This window comes from Orcinus orca, chromosome X, assembly GCF_937001465.1.
Source record: "Orcinus orca chromosome X, mOrcOrc1.1, whole genome shotgun sequence".
NCBI classification, from domain to species: domain Eukaryota; kingdom Metazoa; phylum Chordata; class Mammalia; order Artiodactyla; family Delphinidae; genus Orcinus; species Orcinus orca.
The window spans coordinates 46,926,500-46,948,149 of record NC_064580.1 but is presented as its reverse complement, the minus strand read 5'-3'; the positions used below and the strand labels follow the sequence as shown (position 1 = coordinate 46,948,149).

The following is a 21,650-nucleotide window of genomic DNA, read 5'->3' as shown; positions in this document are numbered from 1 at the left end:
GCTCTGAAGGGAGATAGATCTTAGTTCAGAACTCCACTCTGCAGCTTACCAGCTTTGTGACCTTGGACAAGTAACGTAATCTCTCTGAGCCTGTGAAATGGGTCCCATGAATGGTTATTTCGAGAATTGGATTAAACTAGGTAGCGTCTGTGTGTAGTAGGCACTAGATAAGTGGTAATTATTGTGACTGCAAAGGTGTTTGATGTGGTCATTGGTTTGCTCCTATGTGGGTTGACTCATATTTACTCACACCCTGCCAGGCCAGTCCATTTATGATAATATTCTGGGCTGGTAAGCCAGTCAGGAAATCAGTCTCACAGGCTCTATTTGGCTCCCCTGAGATGGGTTCAGGGAATTGTTCCCTTCTTTTCCTAGTCGAAGGCAATATCTGGGCCTTTCCTGCACATCACCGCCCAGGCTTGACTTCTGTGGAGAGTCTTGGACCAGTCAGTTTGGAGTGGGGTATATGAGTCCTTCCCAGAAGATTTCTACTCTGACCTGTCCCAGGATGTAGGAGGTCCCAGAGAATAGGATATTCTTGGACTCCCAGAAACAGAATGGACGGATGGAAGTCTGCCTCCTTTGGAACCCTTGATTCCCAGATGTCAGTGACAAAGGGCATATCTTTGCTCCTAGGCCTGGCTTCAGGCCAGGAGAAGTCCCCCAAGGGTTAGGATAGGCTGCCACCTTGCTAGCATGGAGGGGAAATGATGATATGCGTTGTTCAGTCACCACTTGGGATTCCAAGGGCAGGAATTGAGTTTGTCTGCAACAGGGTATTTTTGAGTAGGTGTCTCCTGGCTGAAACCAAATGGGAAACCCTGCTGCCACCTGAGGAGGGCACCATAGGCCTCCTTATTCAACTTGGTGCTTTCTGGTGTTCAGCCATACATCTAGGCTGGTTTCAGATGGATCCTCTGAGAGGTGTTGGGTAAGCTGATTTCTTCCTTGTTGGAGCTTGGCCACAGATCTCTGAGGTTTCCTTGTCCATGGTGAGGAAGTGGCAGTGGGTAGTGAGAGGTCGGGAAGGCCAGCAGAAAGGAGAGGCTGGAGTCCTGGACAGCATCAAGGAGGCACTCCCTGAAGTGGCCCGGCAGGCCTGTGGGAAAGAGGCATATCTGCCATAAGGGGTAGTTGAGGCTTGAATTTTCTATCCCATTTTTCTATCTTGGACTTCTTGGGGCAGCCTGGCCTTGTGTGGGTATTGTTACCCTTCTTTGGGGGACCAGGGGTGGGATAGGTGACATGTCCCTGTGTGTGTGTGTGTGTGTGTGTGTGTGTGTGTGTGTGTGTGTGTGTGTGTGTGTGTGTGTGTGTGTGTGTGTGTGTGTGTGTGTGTGTGTGTGTGTGTGTGTGTGTGTGTGTGTGTGTGTGTCCTGCTCCTTTGTTATGCTTCTCTTCTCTACCCCAACACTGTACTTCCCTCTAATCCAGGAGACCTGGCTCTCTCTGGTTTTTGTTCTGTTTTCCCCTCCGGTAGGGCTTCTCCTAGGCCTCCTTTAGGCAGCCAGGACTTCTGGCTGGAATTTAAAGCACTCACCCAAGTGGTGCTTGGGCCCAGAGTGAGAACCTTTGTATGGGTGGGTGCTTGGAAATTGAAGGTTTGCCTGAAGGGCCATTTGGATTCTGAATTGCTAGGCAGGTGACTGCTACTCTTGGGGAAGATGGGTGAGAGGAGAGTGTGGTATACTGGAGTAGACGCAGGGGAGCTTGGAAGGGTCTTGCTTCCTGCATCAGGTAGCCAACCTTTTTATCACCATCATGACGTAGTGAGTATTTGGCACATGGGAGTATGGGACTGAAGGCAGGATGAGGGAGCTTGTAGGTCCCAGGGAGAGCCAGGCAGGGAGATTTGTTGAACCTTTCCCAGCTATCTGTTGCATGCACAGCTCCTGCTCTAGGATTTCAGTTCTGCCATTTCCTGTCAGGTTGCTTGATGTTGCGCTTATTCTTATCTAGAACTTGATTCAGCAGGAAAGAAAGGTGCCTGGAGTTTGGGGTTTGAGCACCTTTCTGCCTGGATTACCTGCGCTGAGGGGAGTGCCCTACTGGTGGGAGGCAAGAGGGCATGGGGAGCTTGTCTGGGCTTGAGCCGTATCATTTTAGTTTGAGGGTTTTTTGTCGTTGTTGGGTTTGTTTGTTTGTTTTTGCCCCAGCTTCACTGAGTCCCATGTGTTTGCTACCTGCTTTGGCGGGGGGAATATGTGTGCATGCAAGTATGAGTCCTCTGGCCCCTTTCTGTTTTTTTCTTTTTTAAAAAAAATTAATTATTTTATTTTTGACTGCATTGGGTCTTCGTTGCTACTCACGGGCTTTCTCTAGTTGTGGCAAGCAGGGGCTACTCTTCATTCCAGTGCACGGACTTCTTATTACAGTGGCTTCTCTTGTTGCGGAGCATGGGCTCTAGGGCACGCGGGCTTCAGTAGTTGTGGCACGCGGGCTCAGTAGTTGTGGCTCGTGGGCTGTAGAGCACAGGCTCAGTAGTTGTGGTGCACGGTCTTAGTTGCGCTGCGGCATGTGGGATTTTCCCGGACCAGGGCTCTCGAACCAATTCCCCTGCATTGACAGGTGGATTCTTAACCACTGCGCCATCAGGGAAGTCCCTGGCCCCTTTTCTCAAAGTGTGTGTACAGAAGAGGCCAACAGCTTTTCTTCTCTTTTACCATCCTCCTCCCCCGCTTCCATATGTATGCACATGTGTGTGAACAGTCGTAGCCTGGTGTAGTGCAAAGAGCCTTGGACTGGAGGTCAGAAGACAGGGGTTCTAGTCTTGGCTCTACCACTAACTCAGCATGTGATTCTGGAGAAATCATATTTCCTTCTCTGGGCCTCACTTTCTTCATTCATTAAATGAGGGCACTGGTCTAGGTTACTCGAGGTTCTTTTCACCACCCAAGCAGGAGCCAGGGTTCTGAGGAGGAAAGGACTGCGTGGGGTGTGGCGGGGAGGGGGGGGGGCAGGCGGGCATTGGGAAGAAGGCTTTTCACAGCTGCCCTTTGGGCAGGACACAACAAGCTCTGACTTGGCAGGACAGAGTCTCCCCCACTTTCATTATCTTTCCCTGACTTCCCTCCTTCTCCCCAAATCCTCCCAATTCTTTGCTACCACAGTCAGTGGTGCATCCCAGCACTTAGGACACCCCTCCCCGCTTCCTCCCCTGCCTCTTCCTGTACTGGGCAGGTGTTTGAGAGTGGACCCACAGGAAGCCTTTCTGACCAGGTGAGTATTGCAAATTCTTGCTCCTTGTTCCTTGCTCTTCCCTGCAGTGTCTATCTCAGGCCTTTTAAACTGAGAGAACAGACACTAAAGGCCCAAACCTTTAAATCCTGCCCAAATTGGAGATGAGCTACCCTGCATATGTATTGGGTAGTGAGGTCAGCCTTAGATGTCAAGTCTTAATGATGATTCTTTTGAATAACATTTTCATTTGAAAACCAGTTTAATTTTCATATCAGTCTTATGAGGAAGCCAGGGCAGGAGTTCATATTCCCACCTTACAGTTGAGAAAACAGGTTCAGAAAGGTAAAATCCCTTAGCTAGTAAGTAGTGGAGCTAAAACATGAACCCAGGTTTTCTGACTCCAGATCCTGTGTGCTTTCCAGTACTTCTAGACTGTGTGTCCTATGCCTAGGGGATGAGGAGTTAATATGGGCATAGGGAGAGTTTGAAGTCAGCTGTTTTGGGCCCCATCTCTCTATTTCTTAAAATCCTAGCACTGTACTGTTGCAGGGACTCTGAAGACATTTCCTAGGGTATGTGCATGGGATATTGGATGTGGACTTGAGGGGCTTCTAAAGCCCTGTAGTGAGTTGTGTGTGTATGGGTTGGGTGTTTGCCAGGTTAAAAGGTCTGACGTGGCTAGAGGTCTGGGAAGGCATGAATGGGGTGCTGAGCTGCTTTTGGTGCCCCTCTGGTCTTGCACTATACTGGAATAACCCAACTCCCTTTTTTCCTCTGTACCCACTCAGGACTGGCAGCCACCCTTTGCTGTAGAAGTGGACAACTTCAGGTTTACTCCCCGAATCCAGAGGCTGAATGAACTAGAGGTAAGATGACTAGCAACTGGTGGTGGGGTTGGGAGAATGGATACCTGAGCTCTGATCCCACTTCCCTCCTACCTTCTCTGTCTAAGGTACTTTACCTAACTAGGCCTTTGTTCTCTCTTCTGTGAAATTGCCTGGAGGGCATGGAGGAAGCTTTAGAGCTCTGAATGTAACCTAGAGCAGGAGCATTTAGCATCCCAAATCTGATAGCCCCAAGGCTGGGGGTGGCCCTTTCCCACAAAGGTTTGCTACTTCTGAAGCTCCCCTGTCAACTAACCTACCCTGCTTGGGTCAACAAAAGAGAAACATGGAGCTGGTTGAGACCCTTTCTTGCTTGGCCAGCTGAATGTGTCCTCATCTATCCAATTCATCTACAACCCTGTGCTTCCTACCTTTCTTCCATGGTGCTTGGTAAGGTGGGAGGTGAGGTGGATGGGCAGGAACAACACAAGAACTGGTCTGTGAGGAAGCTGGAATGGTTACAAACTTGGACAGAGAGTCAGGCAGGTAGGCTTTTCCCTCTCCTTTATGTTCCATACAGGAAATCTAGGCCCTTTGCATGGGTAAGATGAGGTTCTCCACTAAGGACTTGAGAATGCCCCAGGGCAATGAGAGTAGATGCCCTCAAGCCAGTTCCAGAGGTAAAGTTCTGGAGTTTCCCATGGAAGGTGTAGGGTAGAGGTATGCTACCACTCCTCTCCCTCATTATTATGTATCCTCAAGCCTTACTAGATGTCTGGGGGTGTGGGGGTGACTATTAGGCCCAACCGAATACCCGTTACCTAAAAGCGTACTTGTCTTCTAGACCACAGTTCCTCAACCTTGGCACTATTGACATTTTGGGCCAGGTAATTTTTTGTCGTGGAGGGCTGTCCTGTGCATTGTAGGATGTCTGTCAGCATCCCTGGCCTCTACCCACATAGTACCCTCTCCCGGTTATGGCAACCAAAAATGTCTCTAGGCATTACTTAAATGTCCCCTGGAGGGCAAAATTGCCCCTCATTGAGAATCACTGTTCTAGAGTCAGTCTAGGTGCTGTGCTGGTCAGGGCAAAAATCATCTCTTGTATGGGGTACAAGGTCCTTAGAGAAATGGATCTGACCAGGTCTGCTGGGGTATAGCTAGGACAAGGTGTAGCCTACCATGGGACAGGGGCAGGTTTTCTAGAGAGATAGTGCTGGCTAATGAGGGGGAGGGACAGGGATGGGCCAAGGTTGGAAAGCTAAGGGGTTGAGGTGGAGGGAGTAGGGTTCCTGGCCCCTTAGGGATTCTCATAGCAAAGGAGCCATAGGATGTTCCTTTCCACAAATAGACCTTACTTTTCCTCATCTGTGAAAGAACTGTCCCTGTTTCCCCCTAATGGGATCAGAGCAAGGTAATGAATGATAATGACTCACCCAGTTCTCCCTAGAACTAGGCCTTCTGATTAGGGTGAGGTGGTTATAGACTTGGGGCCTTGGGGAGCCCTTCTTGGGTCACTGAGATTTCGGGAAAGCATGGTACATGCCTTGTTCCTAGAATCTTTGGCCTACATTGGTTCCTGGGTAGGCCAGGTGGCAGTGCTGCTTTGGTACACCATCTCAGTTCTTTAGGCCATTCTATCTTTAGCATACACTCTCACCCTTCAGCTACCGTGGAACAAATTTCATGGTGCATGTGAAGAGGTGAATGTTTTCTTTTGGAGCCTTCATTCTCTGAAACATGCCTAGAGCTTAGATTTAATTCCAAAGTTCCAGAGGGCATTCACTGTTCCTCTCATAAGTCTACCCTTCTGGGGTGAGTGGACTGGGCAGTTTTTTATTTCCCTCATAATCAGAAAACGGGTCCAGAGAATAGAACTGACTTACTCAAGACTATACAGCAGATTATTAGCAGAGGAAAAGCAAATACGTACGTTATTTGACACTCAGATCTCTTGGTACCTGCTGTGTGACTTGAGGAAGCAGGGACTCTCTGTAAAAGAAATGACAATACTTCTACAGCCCTGTCAGGGAGATTGAGAAAGAGTATATGTAAAGTTTTGGCTGTTATGACTCTACCTGCTCTGTTTTGGGACCTTGGGCTTCTCCTGTTGCCTGGAAGGTGGCAAAGATAAGAGAGGTGGGCGAGGTGCTACCTAGAGTTGGGGATCCAGTTCACTGGGAGAGGCCCTGGGTAGTGGGCTGCTCTGCATCCCTTCTCCTCCCCTAAGATTAGGCCAGAAGATAGGGGTCAGGTAGAGGGGGAGGCCGGCCTCTCTGAGCCATTTTTTCTCCAGGCCCAGACGAGAGTGAAACTGAACTACTTGGATCAGATTGCCAAATTCTGGGAAATCCAGGGCTCCTCCTTAAAGATTCCCAATGTAGAACGGCGGATCTTGGACCTCTACAGCCTCAGCAAAGTAAGAACAGGTTTTTCTCAAACCCCTCCCCACCCCACACCTTAATATCCTTGGTACTCTGGGGGCCACCTTGGTTTGGATATTGGATCTCTAGGCTACAGTGGAAGGGGCACAGCCTGGTAGCACACAAGCTGTCATCAGAACTTCTTGGCATCTCTTGGCTGCAATTTGAGTCTGAGTGGTGGAGGTAGGAGGGGGTAGCCTCCAGTGAAGTGAGGGGCTGGAGTTGTCCTCGTTGTCCTTTCTGTACATACATACAGCACATCCACGTCCCTTTCTGCTTGTCCTTACAGATCGTGGTGGAGGAAGGTGGCTATGAAGCCATCTGCAAGGACCGTCGATGGGCTCGGGTGGCCCAACGCCTCAACTACCCACCAGGCAAAAACATTGGCTCCCTGCTACGCTCCCACTATGAACGCATCGTTTACCCCTATGAGATGTACCAGTCTGGAGCCAACCTGGTGGTAAGGATGCTGAGCCGGGGTGGGAGTAGGCTTTCCCCTGCCAGATGCAAATTTCCACACTTGTTCTTAATGGAACTGGTTCAGTGGAGTGGACTGGAGACCTGGAGAGGTCTGGGAAGAGATGGAGTTTGGTTTAGTTGGGGAGATGGTTGCGGGGAGGTGGTTGGAAGGAGGGATGGCATAAGCAGAGGCATGAGAAGAATTCCCAAAGTGTGTGCTGGTGTCAGTGGCCAGTTGAGCAGGGCCTGTTGGGTGGGTGGGTGGCGGGCGGTGTGAAACCACGGCTTTGGTTGCTATTGGGTGAGGGTAAAGGGAGGTCCTTGCTGTTGGGAGCTGGGGCCCCATGCCCTGACCCTTACCCCTCACCTGTCCCCAGCAGTGCAACACACGTCCATTTGATAATGAGGAGAAGGACAAGGAATACAAACCCCACAGTATCCCCCTTCGACAGTCTGTGCAGCCCTCCAAGTTCAACAGCTATGGCCGGCGAGCCAAGAGACTACAGCCTGATGTGAGTACTTCCCTTCTTCTAACTTGGAGCTTTGGTGGTGAAGAGTCCTCTCCCTTCCCTCTGACCAAGGTTCTCTTCCCTGTTCCACTCTCCCTTCTCTTGGTTCTCTGAGTTCTGAGCAGTAGTGTGCCTCTTTCTGGCTTTACTCTTGCTCTTCCTCTACTCTCAGCTGAGCTTCTGAGCTGGGTTTTGATCTGTTTGTATAATATCTTTCCTATGTCTGGTGTTCTTGCCTGCCTTGTTCCTTTCCTGACTCACTCTGCTCATAGGGGAAGAACTCTTCTTTTTCTCCTTATAACTATATCTTAGCCTCAGGAAGAAGCTTATGTGCCGGCATTCTTCTGGGCATTGGGGATACAACAGAGAACAAGATACACACTGTCCCTGGGCTCACCGAAGCATGTAATTTACCAGATCATATTAGTCACTGCCATTTATTGGTAGATTCAAATACTTAGATTTCTTTATATATGTTTTCCTCAAACCCCTTGTAACTGTGAGATAGGAGTTAATATTCTCATTTTACAGTTGGAAAAACTGAGATCCCATCTTAATTCCATTCCAAGAGCGGAATGAGGAGGGAGTTCACTTACCCTCAGTCTCCAAAAAGCAATCTGAATTCTTGCCTGGGCCCACCTATGCCTCCACCCTGGCATGAACTCATGTGGTAGAGTCCAGGCTGTTGTTCTTTTAGGATGGGGCAGTCTGCCCAAGATAGTCTTGATTCATTTCCTTCTTTCCTTCCAGCCGGAACCCACAGAGGAAGACATTGAAAAGAATCCTGAGCTGAAGAAGCTTCAGATCTATGGGGCAGGCCCCAAGATGATGGGCCTGGGCCTCATGGCCAAGGATAAGACTCTGCGGAAAAAAGGTGAGGCCTGACAGGCTGGGGCAGTGTGAAGAATGGCCTCACCAGGGGAGAGGAGCCTGGGCCGCGACTTTCAGACTTGTACTTTAGAGCCATTCTCCTCTCTCCCAGATAAGGAAGGGCCCGAGTGCCCCCCCACCATAGTGGTGAAGGAGGAGTCAGGCGGGGACGTGAAGGTGGAGTCACCCTCACCCAAGACCTTCCTGGAGAGCAAGGAGGAGCTGAGTCACAGCCCAGAGCCCTGCACCAAGATGACCATGAGGCTGCGGAGGAACCACAGCAATGCCCAGTTTGTAAGGACCTAGCCCTGCCTTCCTAATGCTCTGCTTCTCATCCCTTCAACGAGCATTTCCCCAGCATGGCACTGGACCAGGTGGCATTAAGCAGAAAAGTGGGCCTGGTGGGCCCTGCCCTCAGGTAGCTCACTTAATTGGGGAAACAAGGCCAACTCACATGGAACAAAGAACAAGAAAGGGTGATCAAGTGCTGTCAACATGAAGTGCTGGAAGGGTGCAGAGGAGGAGACTCCCTCTCCATTGCTTCAGGATAAAGGCTAAGCTCCTCATTACAATGCATGATCCAGTCCCTGCAGACCTCTAGCCTCATTCCCCAGCACTGCCCACCTTACTCCTTCTGCTATAGCCACACTGAACTACTTGTAGGTATGTTTGTTTTTTTCCTGAGATGTGCCATGCTTTCTTTCCCCATCCTTTGTACATGCTGTTTCTTCTGCCTGGAAGAGTTTTCGCCTGTGCTCTGCCCCATTGCCAAATTCCAGTTTGCCTTCAGGTCTCAGTTTCAAGTGTCACCGTTTCAGTGAAGTTCTTCTCAAGGCTGTTCCTCCTTATCTCCAGCTGATTCGAGTGCTTCCTCCTTTAGGTTTCCATAGTACCCTTTTATGGGCTGCTGTTGGCAGTTTCCACACTGCCCTTTAATTTTTATGAACTTGTGCCTCTGGAGTACTGTATGCCTTTAGAAGGCAGATGCCATGTCTCATTTATCGCTGTACTGAAGAGTCCAGCGTAATGTTGAACACATAAGTGTTCAGTAAGTATTGAATGAATAAAAATGGGGGATTCAGGACTGAATGATAAAGACTCTGCTGTCACAGCTCTACAGTTAGTTTATTTGGGGAGGTGGTACGTGCATGCAGTTAAATTCCAGGCCTAGCATGACTAACCTGTACAGGGCCATGAATGATCCAGCCAGCAGGCAAGGTGGGTTTCTAATGGAGGTCTTTGTGGACTAGGGTGCAGTCTGGAGGAGTCTGATGTTTGAAAGGCTGGACAGGGCTTAGGTTGATGAACTGTTGCCTCCCTCCCCTGGCAGATTGAGTCATATGTATGCCGAATGTGTTCCCGAGGGGATGAGGACGACAAGCTCCTGCTGTGTGATGGCTGTGATGACAACTACCACATCTTCTGCTTGCTGCCTCCTTTGCCTGAGATTCCCAAGGGTGTCTGGCGGTGCCCAAAGTGTGTCATGGCGGTAAGGACTTCCCAGCCCCAGTCTATGTCTGCCTCATAGGCTATCCTTGCCTTCCTTCATCCGGTCTTATTGAAAGCAGCCTTCTAGCTCAGCCACAGTCTTATGTTTTGGGTCCCTGGGGTGGGGCTAGGTTGGGCAGAACTTTGGGAGAAAGAAAAGGAGGACACTCAGCCTGTGTTCTCTGGGAGCTCTCGGACCACCCCGGGAGGTGAGAGTCATGATTAGACAGATCATATGTGATGACATATAATCAAATGTTAAATTGTGTGTTAGAAATTCAGATGTAGAAGTTCAGAGGACAGGAAAGTGACTAAGGGTAGTAATCAGGGAAGGTGTCAGCAATGAGATTTGGAGGACAGGAATATGAAAAAAAATGTTCTTTTGATTTCCAAGTTTTTTATTCTTTGTTTCTTTTAGAAAGCTTGGAAAATAGACAAATTACCTATCATCTCACCACCTAGAGACAACCATTGTTAATAGTCTGGTATATTTTCTTCTCATCTTTTCGTTGTTGCCTATATATAACTATCTTTAACAAGTTTGGGATCTTACTGTATATTTTCATTTGTTACTTTATAATCATTTTTCTATATTATTAAATTTATTCATGGGTATGATTTTTTTTTTCCTTGTAGGGGGTCCATCATGTGGGTATAATATTTATTTAGGTATTTTCCTTCTGTTGTGATAATTAGATTGGTTTGCAGTGTTGTAGATTTTAACTACAAGAGGTGGGCAGGCTTTCTAGACTGGGGGATGGAGGAGTGCAGGAGTAAGGATACATGGGGATAGTGTACCTAGTGCAAGAGAGGCAGTGAGGAGAGCAGCTGTAGCAGCAGTGAGGGCTAAGAGGCCTGGGAAGTCTTTCAGTTCCATTTCATGAGCCTCCTACCTTGATCCAAATTCCGGGTGCTTGTCTACATCTCTCCCTCGGTTTCTGGAGAGTAGACGCTGACAGTTTCTTGCCCTGTCAACTGTGGTCACAGAGACCAGGTGTGCACGTGCACACACACTAGACACACACAAATGAGGAAAGAGACCAGGGCAGTGCATAATTGCCTTGGTAGTGGTGGGGATTCCTTTAGGGAGGAGTTTGGATACCAAAAGTATCATAGACAACAGACTGTCAGGTCTACTTGGCTCTCTTCTCTAAGTGGTTGTGGGCCAGTGGACCAGATTGACTTTTAGTTTTCAGACATGAGCAGAAGGTGTGTCTGACTGGGGTACATACATCTCTCATCTAAAACCACGAACATAGATACAAAGTGAGTTAGACACACGTCCTGTCTTCTGAGACAGTGTAAAGAACAGGAATAGTGTGGGGTTTGACACTAGGAGTTGGTGCCTTCGTTTCCCATCCTCCAAGCTACTAGAATATTCAGTGTCATTTTCCCAGGTCTGTAGTTCCAGTCTGGGCATAAAACTTCTCTAAGCATCCTGTATAAAGTCACATTTTATCTTGAGAGAAAAAATACTGGCAGAAGAGCATGGGGTAGCATATTTAAGTCAGAGCCCATGGTTTAGATAGCAAAGTCCTAAAGGAAGAGAAGAGCACGAGCATGGTAGAAGTGCATGTGGGGAATGAAGAGACTAACTGTGCTCAAGTGCTAGGAGGAAAAGGTAGAGCTATGACGTGAGACCTGCCTCAGGGGCCTTCAGTACAGACCTAGGGCTGTTCTCCTTCTGACTCCTACCCCATATTCCAGCTCCGCTTTTGAGGATTCTCCACCTCTTTGCCTCTGCCTTGGTGACGTGTTCTCCTTTGGGTTTCAGGAGTGTAAGCGCCCCCCCGAAGCCTTTGGCTTTGAGCAGGCTACCCGGGAATACACTCTGCAGAGCTTTGGCGAGATGGCTGACTCCTTTAAAGCCGATTACTTCAACATGCCCGTACACGTAGGTGATGGAGGGCTGGGGTAGTGTCAGGGCTAGGGTCATAGGTGCCTGATGGTCAATAGCTCTCCTGGGTCAGTGGGGCCAGGATATGATGGGCCATGGTCATCTGCTACCCCTGTTCCTTAGATGGTGCCCACAGAACTCGTGGAGAAGGAATTCTGGCGGCTGGTGAATAGCATTGAGGAAGATGTGACTGTTGAGTATGGGGCTGACATCCATTCCAAAGAATTTGGTAGCGGTTTCCCCGTCAGTGACAGTAAGCGGCACCTAACCCCTGAGGAGGAGGTGAGTAGGTGATTCATGGTTATGTCAGCTGTGTGACTTAAGCAAGTCATTTAGTATCTGAAAGACTCAGTATCTCTATAGGATGGGGACTATTATGCCTACCTTATATGGTTGCTGTGAGATGTAGATGGGATGATATGTGTAAAGAACACAGCCTAATATCTGGCATGGCATCTCCAGCCATGATATTGGCTGTTTATTTTGTCTGTAGAATGGGGACAGTATCCATTTTACAAATTTTATAAGAATTAAATGAGAGGGCTTCCCTGGTGGCGCAGTGGTTGGGAGTCCGCCTGCCGATGCGGGGGACACGGGTTCGTGCCCCGGTCTGGGAGGATCCCACATGCTGCAGAGCGGCTGGGCCCGTGAGCCATGGCCGCTGGGCCTGTGCGTCCGGAGCCTGTGCTCCGCAACGGGAGAGGCCGCAGCGGTGAGAGGCCCACGTACCGCAAAAAAAAAAAAAAAAAAGAATTAAATGAGAACGTATATGAAGTACCTGGCAGGGTGCCTGGCTCATTCATAAGAAGTGTTCAGGGACTGGGATTGTAAGTTCAGGAAATAATGAGGCCCTAGGCCTGTATCAAGGGAAGGGTGCATTTTGGTCCAGAGCAGGGGCTTTTAACTTGCAGATATTTTGGTGGGTGGGCACATCTATAAACCTCCCTAAAATTGAAGTAAAGTGAAGTGGATTGAAATTTTGTGTGTATGCATTTGACGGAGGCAGGGGGAAGAACACCTATATTATTTCTTAGATGTTTCAGAAAGGTCTATGACCTCGAAATTAAGGTTCCCTGGGCTAAAGATCTCCACTCCTTAGCAAAACTCTCATCCCTTTTCCACAAATACCTGACCTGACAGGAGTATGCTACTAGTGGTTGGAACCTGAATGTGATGCCGGTGCTGGAGCAGTCCGTACTGTGCCACATCAATGCAGATATCTCCGGCATGAAGGTGCCCTGGCTCTACGTGGGCATGGTCTTCTCAGCCTTTTGCTGGCATATTGAGGATCACTGGAGTTACTCCATTAACTACCTCCACTGGTGAGTGGGGTCCTGGTGAGCCAGGGAAGCAGTCAGGGTGGGCTCCTTCAGTACCATAGGTGTGTCCACTCTACATGTCTCCTTTCTGCTTGGCCAGGGGTGAGCCGAAGACCTGGTATGGGGTACCCTCACTTGCAGCAGAACATTTGGAAGAGGTGATGAAGAAGCTGACACCTGAGCTCTTTGATAGCCAGCCTGACCTTCTGCACCAACTTGTCACCCTCATGAATCCCAATACCCTCATGTCCCATGGTGTGCCGGTGAGTGTCCAGGAAATAGGGCAAGGTGTAGGAATGAGTTAGTGGTGTCCTTTGTGGTGGTGGTGGTGGTGGTGGTGGTCATTGTCTGGAATCTACCCCTGCCCCTTTCTCATTCCTATTCTGTCTTAATCAGGCTATAGGTTTGACAGAAATAATAGTGATTAGAGATACAATGTGATGGTGAGCCCTCTGGGCCTGATGTTTGAGGGCAACACCTTAGGGATGGCTTCCACCAGTGGAAAAGGGAAATAGAGGAAGGACTGGGCAAGACAAGTCTCCTTACTCTTAAGGGCACACATCATTTCCATTCACCTCTGGTTAGTCACAGCTTAGTCACATGGCCACATCTAGCTGTGAGGAAAACTGGACAATCTGATTTTTATTAAGGATGGTCATGTACCAGCTACAAATTGGAGGTCATGCTATTAAGAAAGAGGGTGAGAATGAATATAAGGGGACAACTAGCAGTCTCTGCTATCCTTTCCATATTGTGACCCTTCTTGGAGCAGTGGGTAGGTCTGTTTATTTATTTAACAGGTCAGAGTTCTATGGTGGTAATTAGTTTGCAATATATAAGTGTACCAAATCCACATGTTGTACACCAACATGTTATATGTCAACTATATCTCAGTAAAGCTGGGACGGGGTGGGGGGAAGTAACCTAAAAAAAAAAAAGGTGCCAATATCTTTCAGCATTTAAAAAAAAAAAGCTGAACCCAGAGTCCTGACTTGTCCTGTTCTCCTTCTCTGTGGACTTCTCTCCCACTGTGGGTATACATCCTGGCTTACCTATAAGGGGCTTTATATTCCTGGGAATTTCTGACGTTGAATAGTATCGGCCAGTTTTCTGGTGTGGATCTTAAAATAACCTGATCAACAGTCCTGTAGAAACAGGAATGAGTACATCTTCCACCTCTGCTTTCAGTCTTATTCATTCTGTGCTGCTACTCCTCCCCACTCCCTTCAACCCCGTGCCCCCAAAACCATCCTTGGCTACCTTACTGCTTAGTCTAGTGCGTGGGACAGTAAGCAGTCAGTACATATTGAATTAATATCTCCTTGAAATCCCTGGTCATCTGTACAGTAGGTCAGTGGTTCTTGCCTGAATTTCTTCTTGCCTTCAGCTTGTTTTGCTATACTATATAACCTATGAGTAATACTTTTTATTATGCATTTTAGTGATACTTAACCAAGGTTTGAGATATCTAGGGAATTAGAGGAAACGCATTCCTTTTCCCTCTCTGCATCACCTCATTTAAGAATTACTGGGAAAAAAAAAAAAAGAATTACTGGACTCAAGATGTAGCAATGACCAAGGGCCCTTCAAGTTATGCTCTTCACAAGTAGACATTGGGTCTGACCTTTCCTCAGACTCCTTTCTTCCTGACCCACAGCATCAGTTCTTTCCCACAGTGTCAAGGAGAATTATAAGAGTAGAAGAGGATTCTCCTTAAGGATTCAGACAGCTAAGATTCATACATACATACATACATATATATACACACATATATATATTCATTCAATTCTAATCTCTTTTTATTTATTTATTTTTGCGGTACGCGGGCCTCTCACTGTTGTGGCCTCTCCCGTTGAGGAGCACAGGCTCTGGACGCGCAGGCTCAGCGGCCATGGCTCACGGGCCCAGCTGCTCCGCAGCATGTGGGATCTTCCCGGACTGGGGCACGAACCTGTGTCCCCTGCATCGGCAGGCGGACTCTCAACCACTGCACCACCAGGGAAGCCCTAATCTCTTCTTAAAAAACTTTTATCACAGACTTTTTTGCTTCCACCTTCACAGCATTTCTCCTGCTCATAGCTCCCCAGCTTCTCTGGCCAGCTGCTGTTTCACCACCCCACCCTCTGTCTGCCAGGCCCTTCCTATAGGTAGTTCCCAGCATCTCCAAGCTCTTTGGACTTGGCAGTATCCCCTCAATCCAGGACATCTGATTTTCATATTCACATGTCGGCAGGCTGCAGTTTAGCCAGCTGGAGGTCCCTCAGAGCTATCTTTGGCCGCACTCCCCCCCCCCACCTCACCCATCTTCCCCTTTGGTGAGAGAGGGCCATTTCTTTTTATAGAGATATATAGTATAAGTATTTTTATTATAAAAGAAACATCCCCCCTTTCCAAAAAATGGCAGTAGAGAGGTCATCTCTATATCCTCCACATTTTGTTACATTTCCATCTTTTTTATGTAAGTTTTGACATGACAGTAATCAGTGTATGGATTTTATAATCTCTTTTGTTAAGTTTGATCATCTAGAATGGCATTGTCCAATTTGGTAGCCACTAGCCACATGTGGCTATTGAGCACTTGAAACATGGCTAGTCCCAGCTGAAATGTACTGAAAGTATAAAACATATGTTGGATTTCAAGACATTGTATGAAACAGAGAATGAGAAATATCTCAGTAGTACTTTTGTATACCAATTACACATTAAAATGATAATATTGTGAATATATTAAATAAAATACATTGAAGTTAATTTCACCTGTTTCTTTTTACTTTTTTAATGTGGCTACTGGAGAATTTAAAAAGTACATATGTGGCTGGCATTATATTACTATTGGACAATGCTGGTCTAGAATAATTTTTTACTTCCTCACCATGAACTATTTATAACCATCTTTTTTGAAAAACGGCTTTATTGCAGTATAATTTACATACCATAAAAATCACGCATTTTAAATGCACCATTCAGTGAATTTACAGGGTTGTGCTACCATCACCACAATCCAGTTTTAGAACATTTCCATCACCCCAAAAGGATCCCTTGTGCCCTTTTGCAGTCACTCTTCATTCCAACCCCTAGTCCCAGGCAACCACTGATCTGCTAACTCTAAAAATTTGCTTTTTCTAGACAGTTCATATAAATGGAATAATATGTGGTCTTTTTTGTCTGGCTTTTCACTTAGCATAATATTTTTGAGGTTCATCTATGTTATAGCTTGCTTCAGAACTTCATTCCCTTTTGTGATGGAATAATATTATATTGTATGGATATACTACATTTTGTTTGTCCATTCACCAGTTGATGGACTTTTGGGTCATTTTTTAATAGCTGCAGAATGTGAGGAGAGCGTTCTAAAAAAAACTGCATAGGAAACAGTAAAGTGACATTGCCAAAATGAGGGTGCATTAGGTTCTATTTCTGGCTCTGCTACTTGAGGCTTCTGTGGGACTCAGTTTTCACATCTGTAAAATTAAGGCTGGGACTAGATCATTCAGCAAATACTGCTAGAACTCCCTCTGTGTGCAGGACCTCTGGTCAGCACCCTGAAAGCAAATAAACTAATCCCTGCCTTTAGTCATGTGCAGTTGAGTAGAGGACAAAGGTGAGTAAACAACTGGAATAAAATATTAGAGGTGCTACAAAAGGACAACAGACTGGGTCATTAGGAAGTAGGGGTGGCGGGGGGAGGTCAGGAAAGCATTTGTAGAAGTGGTGACACTTGAAGGAAGAGTAAGAGTTTGCCTATTGGGGCCGTGGCTTTATCATGTAGTTATGAGGATTCAAGTGAGGGGTTCTCAACAGGGACATTACATAATCAGGTTTGCATTTTGGTTGGGGAAGACAATTCTAGTGGTTGGTAATGGGGGCCAGTGCAGTAGTACAAGCAGTAAATACTGATGTTGCCTCTAAGTAGGGAAAGATTTGAGAAGAAAATGTACTGGAGGTGGGAACTGATACATGGCCTGAATAAATGTGCAGATTCAGTATTGTTAGGATGCTGATTCTCTCCTCATTAGTCTAGTACCCTAGCAGATGAATTGTTGGGTTGAAGGCTATAAACATTTTAGGTTTTTGGTTATGTGTCAGCGATTTTGCTTTCCAGAGAGAAGTTATTGGTCCCCATAACAGCACTGTACTTATTTCACTGTGTCTTCATCAGCATGGAATGTTCATTTTAAAAAACTTTGCAAGACTTCTTGGTAAAGACAGCTAATTAAACGTACACATGGCTACTTCCATTCCTTACTGAAACTTCACAAAATGCCACAAAGTGATTTTTTTTTTAAGGTTAAAAAAAAAAATCACAGAGATGGGGAAAACAAGAAAAGAGACAATGATAAACAAAATTCTTGAAACTAGGAAACAAATAAGAAAACTGAATCTTAAGCCAGTTCTGGAATATCTGAGAACCAATCTGATTTATACCTCAGTACCCCCCAAGGGTTCAGTAGTTGGTTGCAGCAGACATTCCAGGGAGTAAAGACCAGGGAGTAAAGACAAATGGGGTAAAAATAAAGATTGGTTCATATTTATATAAGAAGCTGTGGGAGGGACTTCCCTGGTGGCACAGTGGTTAAGAATCCACCTGCCAGTGCAGGGGACATGGGTTCAAGCCCTGGTCTGGGAAGATCCCACATGCTGCGGAGCAACTAAGCCCGTGTGCCACAACTGCTGAGCCCGTGTGCCACAACTACTGAGCCCGCATGCCACAACTACTGAAGCCTACGCGCCTAGAGCCTGTGCTCCACAACAAGAGAAGCCACCGCAATAAGAAGCCCAAGCACCGCAACAAAGAGTAGCCCACGCGCAGCAACGAAGACCCAAAGCAGCCAAAAATAAATAAATAAATAAATAAATATTTTTAAAAAGCAGCAGCTATGGGATCCTCACCCACACTGGGCAGCTGGAAACGTGACCCTCCCTCACTCTAGCAAAAGACTGTGAGATTTACTTTCAAAGAGGTTGAAATAGATCTCTGGATTGAGGTCTTCTAGGTACAGTTGAGAGTAGAAGTATAGTGAAACTAGTAGGATTCACTGTATACCTACTGAATGCTGAGGTTCCCAGCCATCTTCCTCCACTTGGCTCTTAGAACAATAGCAAGCCAGACCTTTTTCCTTCAGGCAAAAAAACAGGAGTTTTCTCTGGGGAATCTGACTGGCCCAAAAGGAAAGACCTAGAGTTTTCCAAACTAAGTGGTTTCACTCTACAGTGGCTCACAGTTGACAAACTTCACCTCTGTACTCAGAACTTTCATTTAGCCTTTTCATTTCTTACTCTTGAATATAACTAGATAGCCACAGATTAACAGACAACTGAGAAAATTCTAGAATAAACAAAGTAGAACCAAATAGTAAAAAAGCAGCTTGGACAAACAGAGGCTAGGCAGGGAGAAGTAAACTTCAAAAAGAAAAGGAAAAGAAACCTTATTAATACCTTCAGAGATGAGCATATATTGCAAACATAAAATAAGAACAGGATGCTATTTTAAAAGAACATGCTGAGAACGAAAATTAAGATAGCAAAAGTGGAAGACGAAAAAAAAATAAAAAGCTTAGAAGATAAACAGTTAAGGAGATCTCCCAGAAAATAGAATAGAAAGATAAAGATGGAAAAAGGTAGAAAAAGAGAATTTGTTCTGGGGGTTCAATATTCAAATAATTCTCTCTGAAAAGAGAATAAATGAAAACTGAAAGGATCAAATTGTTAAGAAATTGTTCAAGAAAATTTCCCTGAACTGAATGACAGTTTCCAGAATCAGAGGGCCTACCCAGTACATGAATGCAAATAGATCCACACCAAGGTATACCTGGTGAATTTTCATATCAAACAATGGGACCAGAAGACTCCTACAAGCTTTCTGAGAGAGAAAACAGGTTTCATTCAAAACATTAGGAGTCAGAACAGCTTTAGACTTCAAAAGCAACACTGGAATCTAGAAGACTAGAGCCATGCCTTCAAAATTATTTTCTTTCTTTCTTTTTTTTTTTTTCCAAAATGATTTTCAACTTAGAATTTTATGGGCAGATTATCAAGGTTGAGAGTAGAATAGAGGCATTTTTTTAAAAAGTTCTTCCCACCATTTCTCAGGAAGCTGTTGGACGATGTGCTTAAGCACAGCAAAGGAACAAACCAAGAAAGAGGAAGACATGGGATCTAGGAAACAGGAGATCTGTCGTGGGAGAGTGACAATCCAGGGAGGGCAGCTGGTCCCAATTGAAACAGATCATAAGGCTCCATGAGAGATTGCTACAGAAAGGTGAAAAGTGATAGGAGAGAGGAAAGTTGGACACTTGTCCAAAAGGTTGGGATTAAATTACTAATACATACACAGAAAAGTAAGCAAATTGAGACATAGGAGGCTATTTTTAACATAGTCTAGAAGCATGTTATTTAGGGAAGCCCCGGGTCTGCTGACTTTATAACAAATCTTATAGAACCACTTGGTTCTTGAAACTGCTTACATGACTGGTAACAAAAATTAATGAAAAAACATGTCCAGCTTAATGAAAAGTGATGTTTTGAATTTTTAAAAAATTATTAGGGGGCCTCCCTGGTGGCGCAGTGGTTGAGAGTCTGCCTGCTGATGCAGGGGACACGGGTTCGTGCCCCGGTCCGGGAAGATCCCACATGCCGCGGAGCGGCTAGGCCCGTGAGCCATGGCCACTGAGCCTGCGCGTCTGGAGCCTGTGCTCCACAACGGGAGAGGCCACAACAGTGAGAGGCCTGCGTACCGCAAAAAAAAAAAAAAAAAAAATTATTAGGGAAGTTGAAATATTTTGGTATATGTACATTTCCTGCTTTTGACTCAAATTTTCCTGTCATCACAAATCAAAACCTTGAGAGCAGAGACCAATGGTCCTTTCTTTCGGAGTTGGAGGGTCTGGGAATCTGTTGTCAGACTGTGTTCCCTGAGACTTTCCTTCTTCTCCTTAAGAACGCTGGACTTAGATCTCTGTCTCAATGACCTTGGCTTTTCTTCCTCAGGTTGTCCGCACAAACCAGTGTGCAGGAGAATTTGTCATTACCTTCCCTCGTGCTTACCACAGTGGCTTTAACCAAGGCTACAACTTTGCTGAGGCTGTCAACTTTTGCACTGCTGACTGGGTGAGTCTGGAGTGTGATGGGATGGCAGGGAGAAGCAGGAGGGTTGTGGGGAGGCTGAGGCACCATCGCCTCCAGACTTGGCCATACTCAACCTTGAACCTGTCCACAGCTGCCAGCTGGGCGCCAGTGCATTGAGCACTACCGCCGGCTCCGAAGATACTGTGTCTTCTCCCATGAGGAGCTCATCTGCAAGATGGCTGCCTGTCCAGAGAAGCTGGACCTGAACCTGGCAGCAGCTGTGCATAAGGAGATGTTCATCATGGTTCAGGAGGAGCGGCGTCTACGAAAGGCCCTGCTAGAGAAGGTGGGTGGTGGGGAGAGTGCCCTGGATTGGGTGCCCTAGTCTGGCAGAGGTGGGGGGGAGGAAGAAGTAGAAGATGTAGCCACTTCTCTTAGGGAGTAGTGAAAAGAACTAGACACATCTGGATTGGAAACTACAATTCCATTCTCTACCATTTACTAATAACTGTTAGGAAGTTAATTTACTTTACTGAGCATCAGTATCCCCATCTGAAAAAAAATGGGGATGATAATAGTGCTTTTTTTTGGGATAGTTGAGTGGATTTAAGATGTTTGTTAAGTAAGTGACCCATAGCAGGTGCTGTTATTGCTAATGATGTTATTGCATCATTATTTAAATAACCCAAGACCAACTGACATATGAAACCCCCACTTGCTGGTAAGCTGGATAACATTTTCAAGTTAGTTAACCTCTCATAGTCTCACTTTCCCACTCTGTAAAATGGGAATAAATACCTCACTTGCAGGGTGGTTGTAAAGCTTGAGTAAGGTGATTTATGTCAAAGCATCTATTGCTGCACTTGCAGTGTAGCAGATGCTATTATTGGTAATATTAGTACATGAAGAAAATGATAGAAATATGGAACATTTCTTAAGAAATGCCATTTTATTACACTCATATAGTTCAGTAGCTCAAACTAGGTTAATATTACTGAGTAGAAGGCGGTCTTCCTTTAATAGATTTCTCATAACATGTCAGTTTGGTTTGTAGATGAGTGGCACCGCTATTCATGTAGTTTAGCTGCCTTCTTTTTTTTTTTTTTTAATGTGGTACGTGGGCCTCTCACTGTTGTGGCCTCTCCCATTGCGGAGCACAGGCTCCAGACGTGCAGGCTCAGTGGCCATGGCTCACGGGCCTAGCCGCTCCGCGGCATGTGGGATCCTCCCAGACCGGGGCATGAACCCGTGTTCCCTGCATCGGCAGGCGGACTCTCAACCACTGCGCCACCAGGGAAGCCCCAGCTGCCTTTTTAAAGCTCCAAACTTGTCCAGTTAGGGAGTTGACTTAGTGAGAGTCCTCCATAGGATTACAAAGGAATGCTGGTCCTGAGGAATCCCTTGCTGGATCCCTTTTCTTAAAATAAGAAAAGTTAGGGTAATACTTTCTTATTTTAAAGCTCATTTATAACTTTCCTATGAGCATGGGTTGTAAGGAGAATTGCAGCTATGGTAAGTGTTGGAAGTCTGGGGCCTGTCAGTCTGTGGTATTAGTTGGTGAGCCCCTGGGCTTTTCTAGGCATCATTTGCTCTCTCTGTTCAGTACTGTTATTGGA

The 21,650-nt window shown here is 46.3% G+C and overlaps 1 protein-coding gene and 1 long non-coding RNA gene across 12 annotated transcripts in view; one reads left to right on the top strand and one right to left on the bottom strand.

The window, feature by feature from the left end:
* The window catches only part of LOC125963005 (uncharacterized), a 406,444-nt gene that overhangs the window by 217,426 nt on the left and 167,368 nt on the right, over positions 1–21,650 (bottom strand). The window lies entirely within an intron of this gene.
* KDM5C (lysine demethylase 5C) overlaps positions 1–21,650 on the top strand; it is a 32,715-nt gene that overhangs the window by 1,092 nt on the left and 9,973 nt on the right. For 6 of the 11 annotated variants that reach the window (XM_004286397.3, XM_033417605.2, XM_033417608.2 and 3 more), the window contains exons 2-14: positions 3,969–4,046; positions 6,301–6,423; positions 6,717–6,887; positions 7,264–7,398; positions 8,146–8,269; positions 8,378–8,559; positions 9,596–9,754; positions 11,528–11,647; positions 11,774–11,932; positions 12,791–12,972; positions 13,070–13,232; positions 19,957–20,076; positions 20,186–20,380. In XM_004286397.3, the coding sequence (XP_004286445.1) occupies positions 3,969–4,046; positions 6,301–6,423; positions 6,717–6,887; positions 7,264–7,398; positions 8,146–8,269; positions 8,378–8,559; positions 9,596–9,754; positions 11,528–11,647; positions 11,774–11,932; positions 12,791–12,972; positions 13,070–13,232; positions 19,957–20,076; positions 20,186–20,380 (1,911 nt within the window). The remainder of the gene's footprint in view (positions 1–3,968; positions 4,047–6,300; positions 6,424–6,716; positions 6,888–7,263; positions 7,399–8,145; positions 8,270–8,377; positions 8,560–9,595; positions 9,755–11,527; positions 11,648–11,773; positions 11,933–12,790; positions 12,973–13,069; positions 13,233–19,956; positions 20,077–20,185; positions 20,381–21,650) is intronic. The other 5 variants (XM_033417606.2, XM_012539330.3, XM_033417609.2 and 2 more) reach the window with 2 other exon arrangements.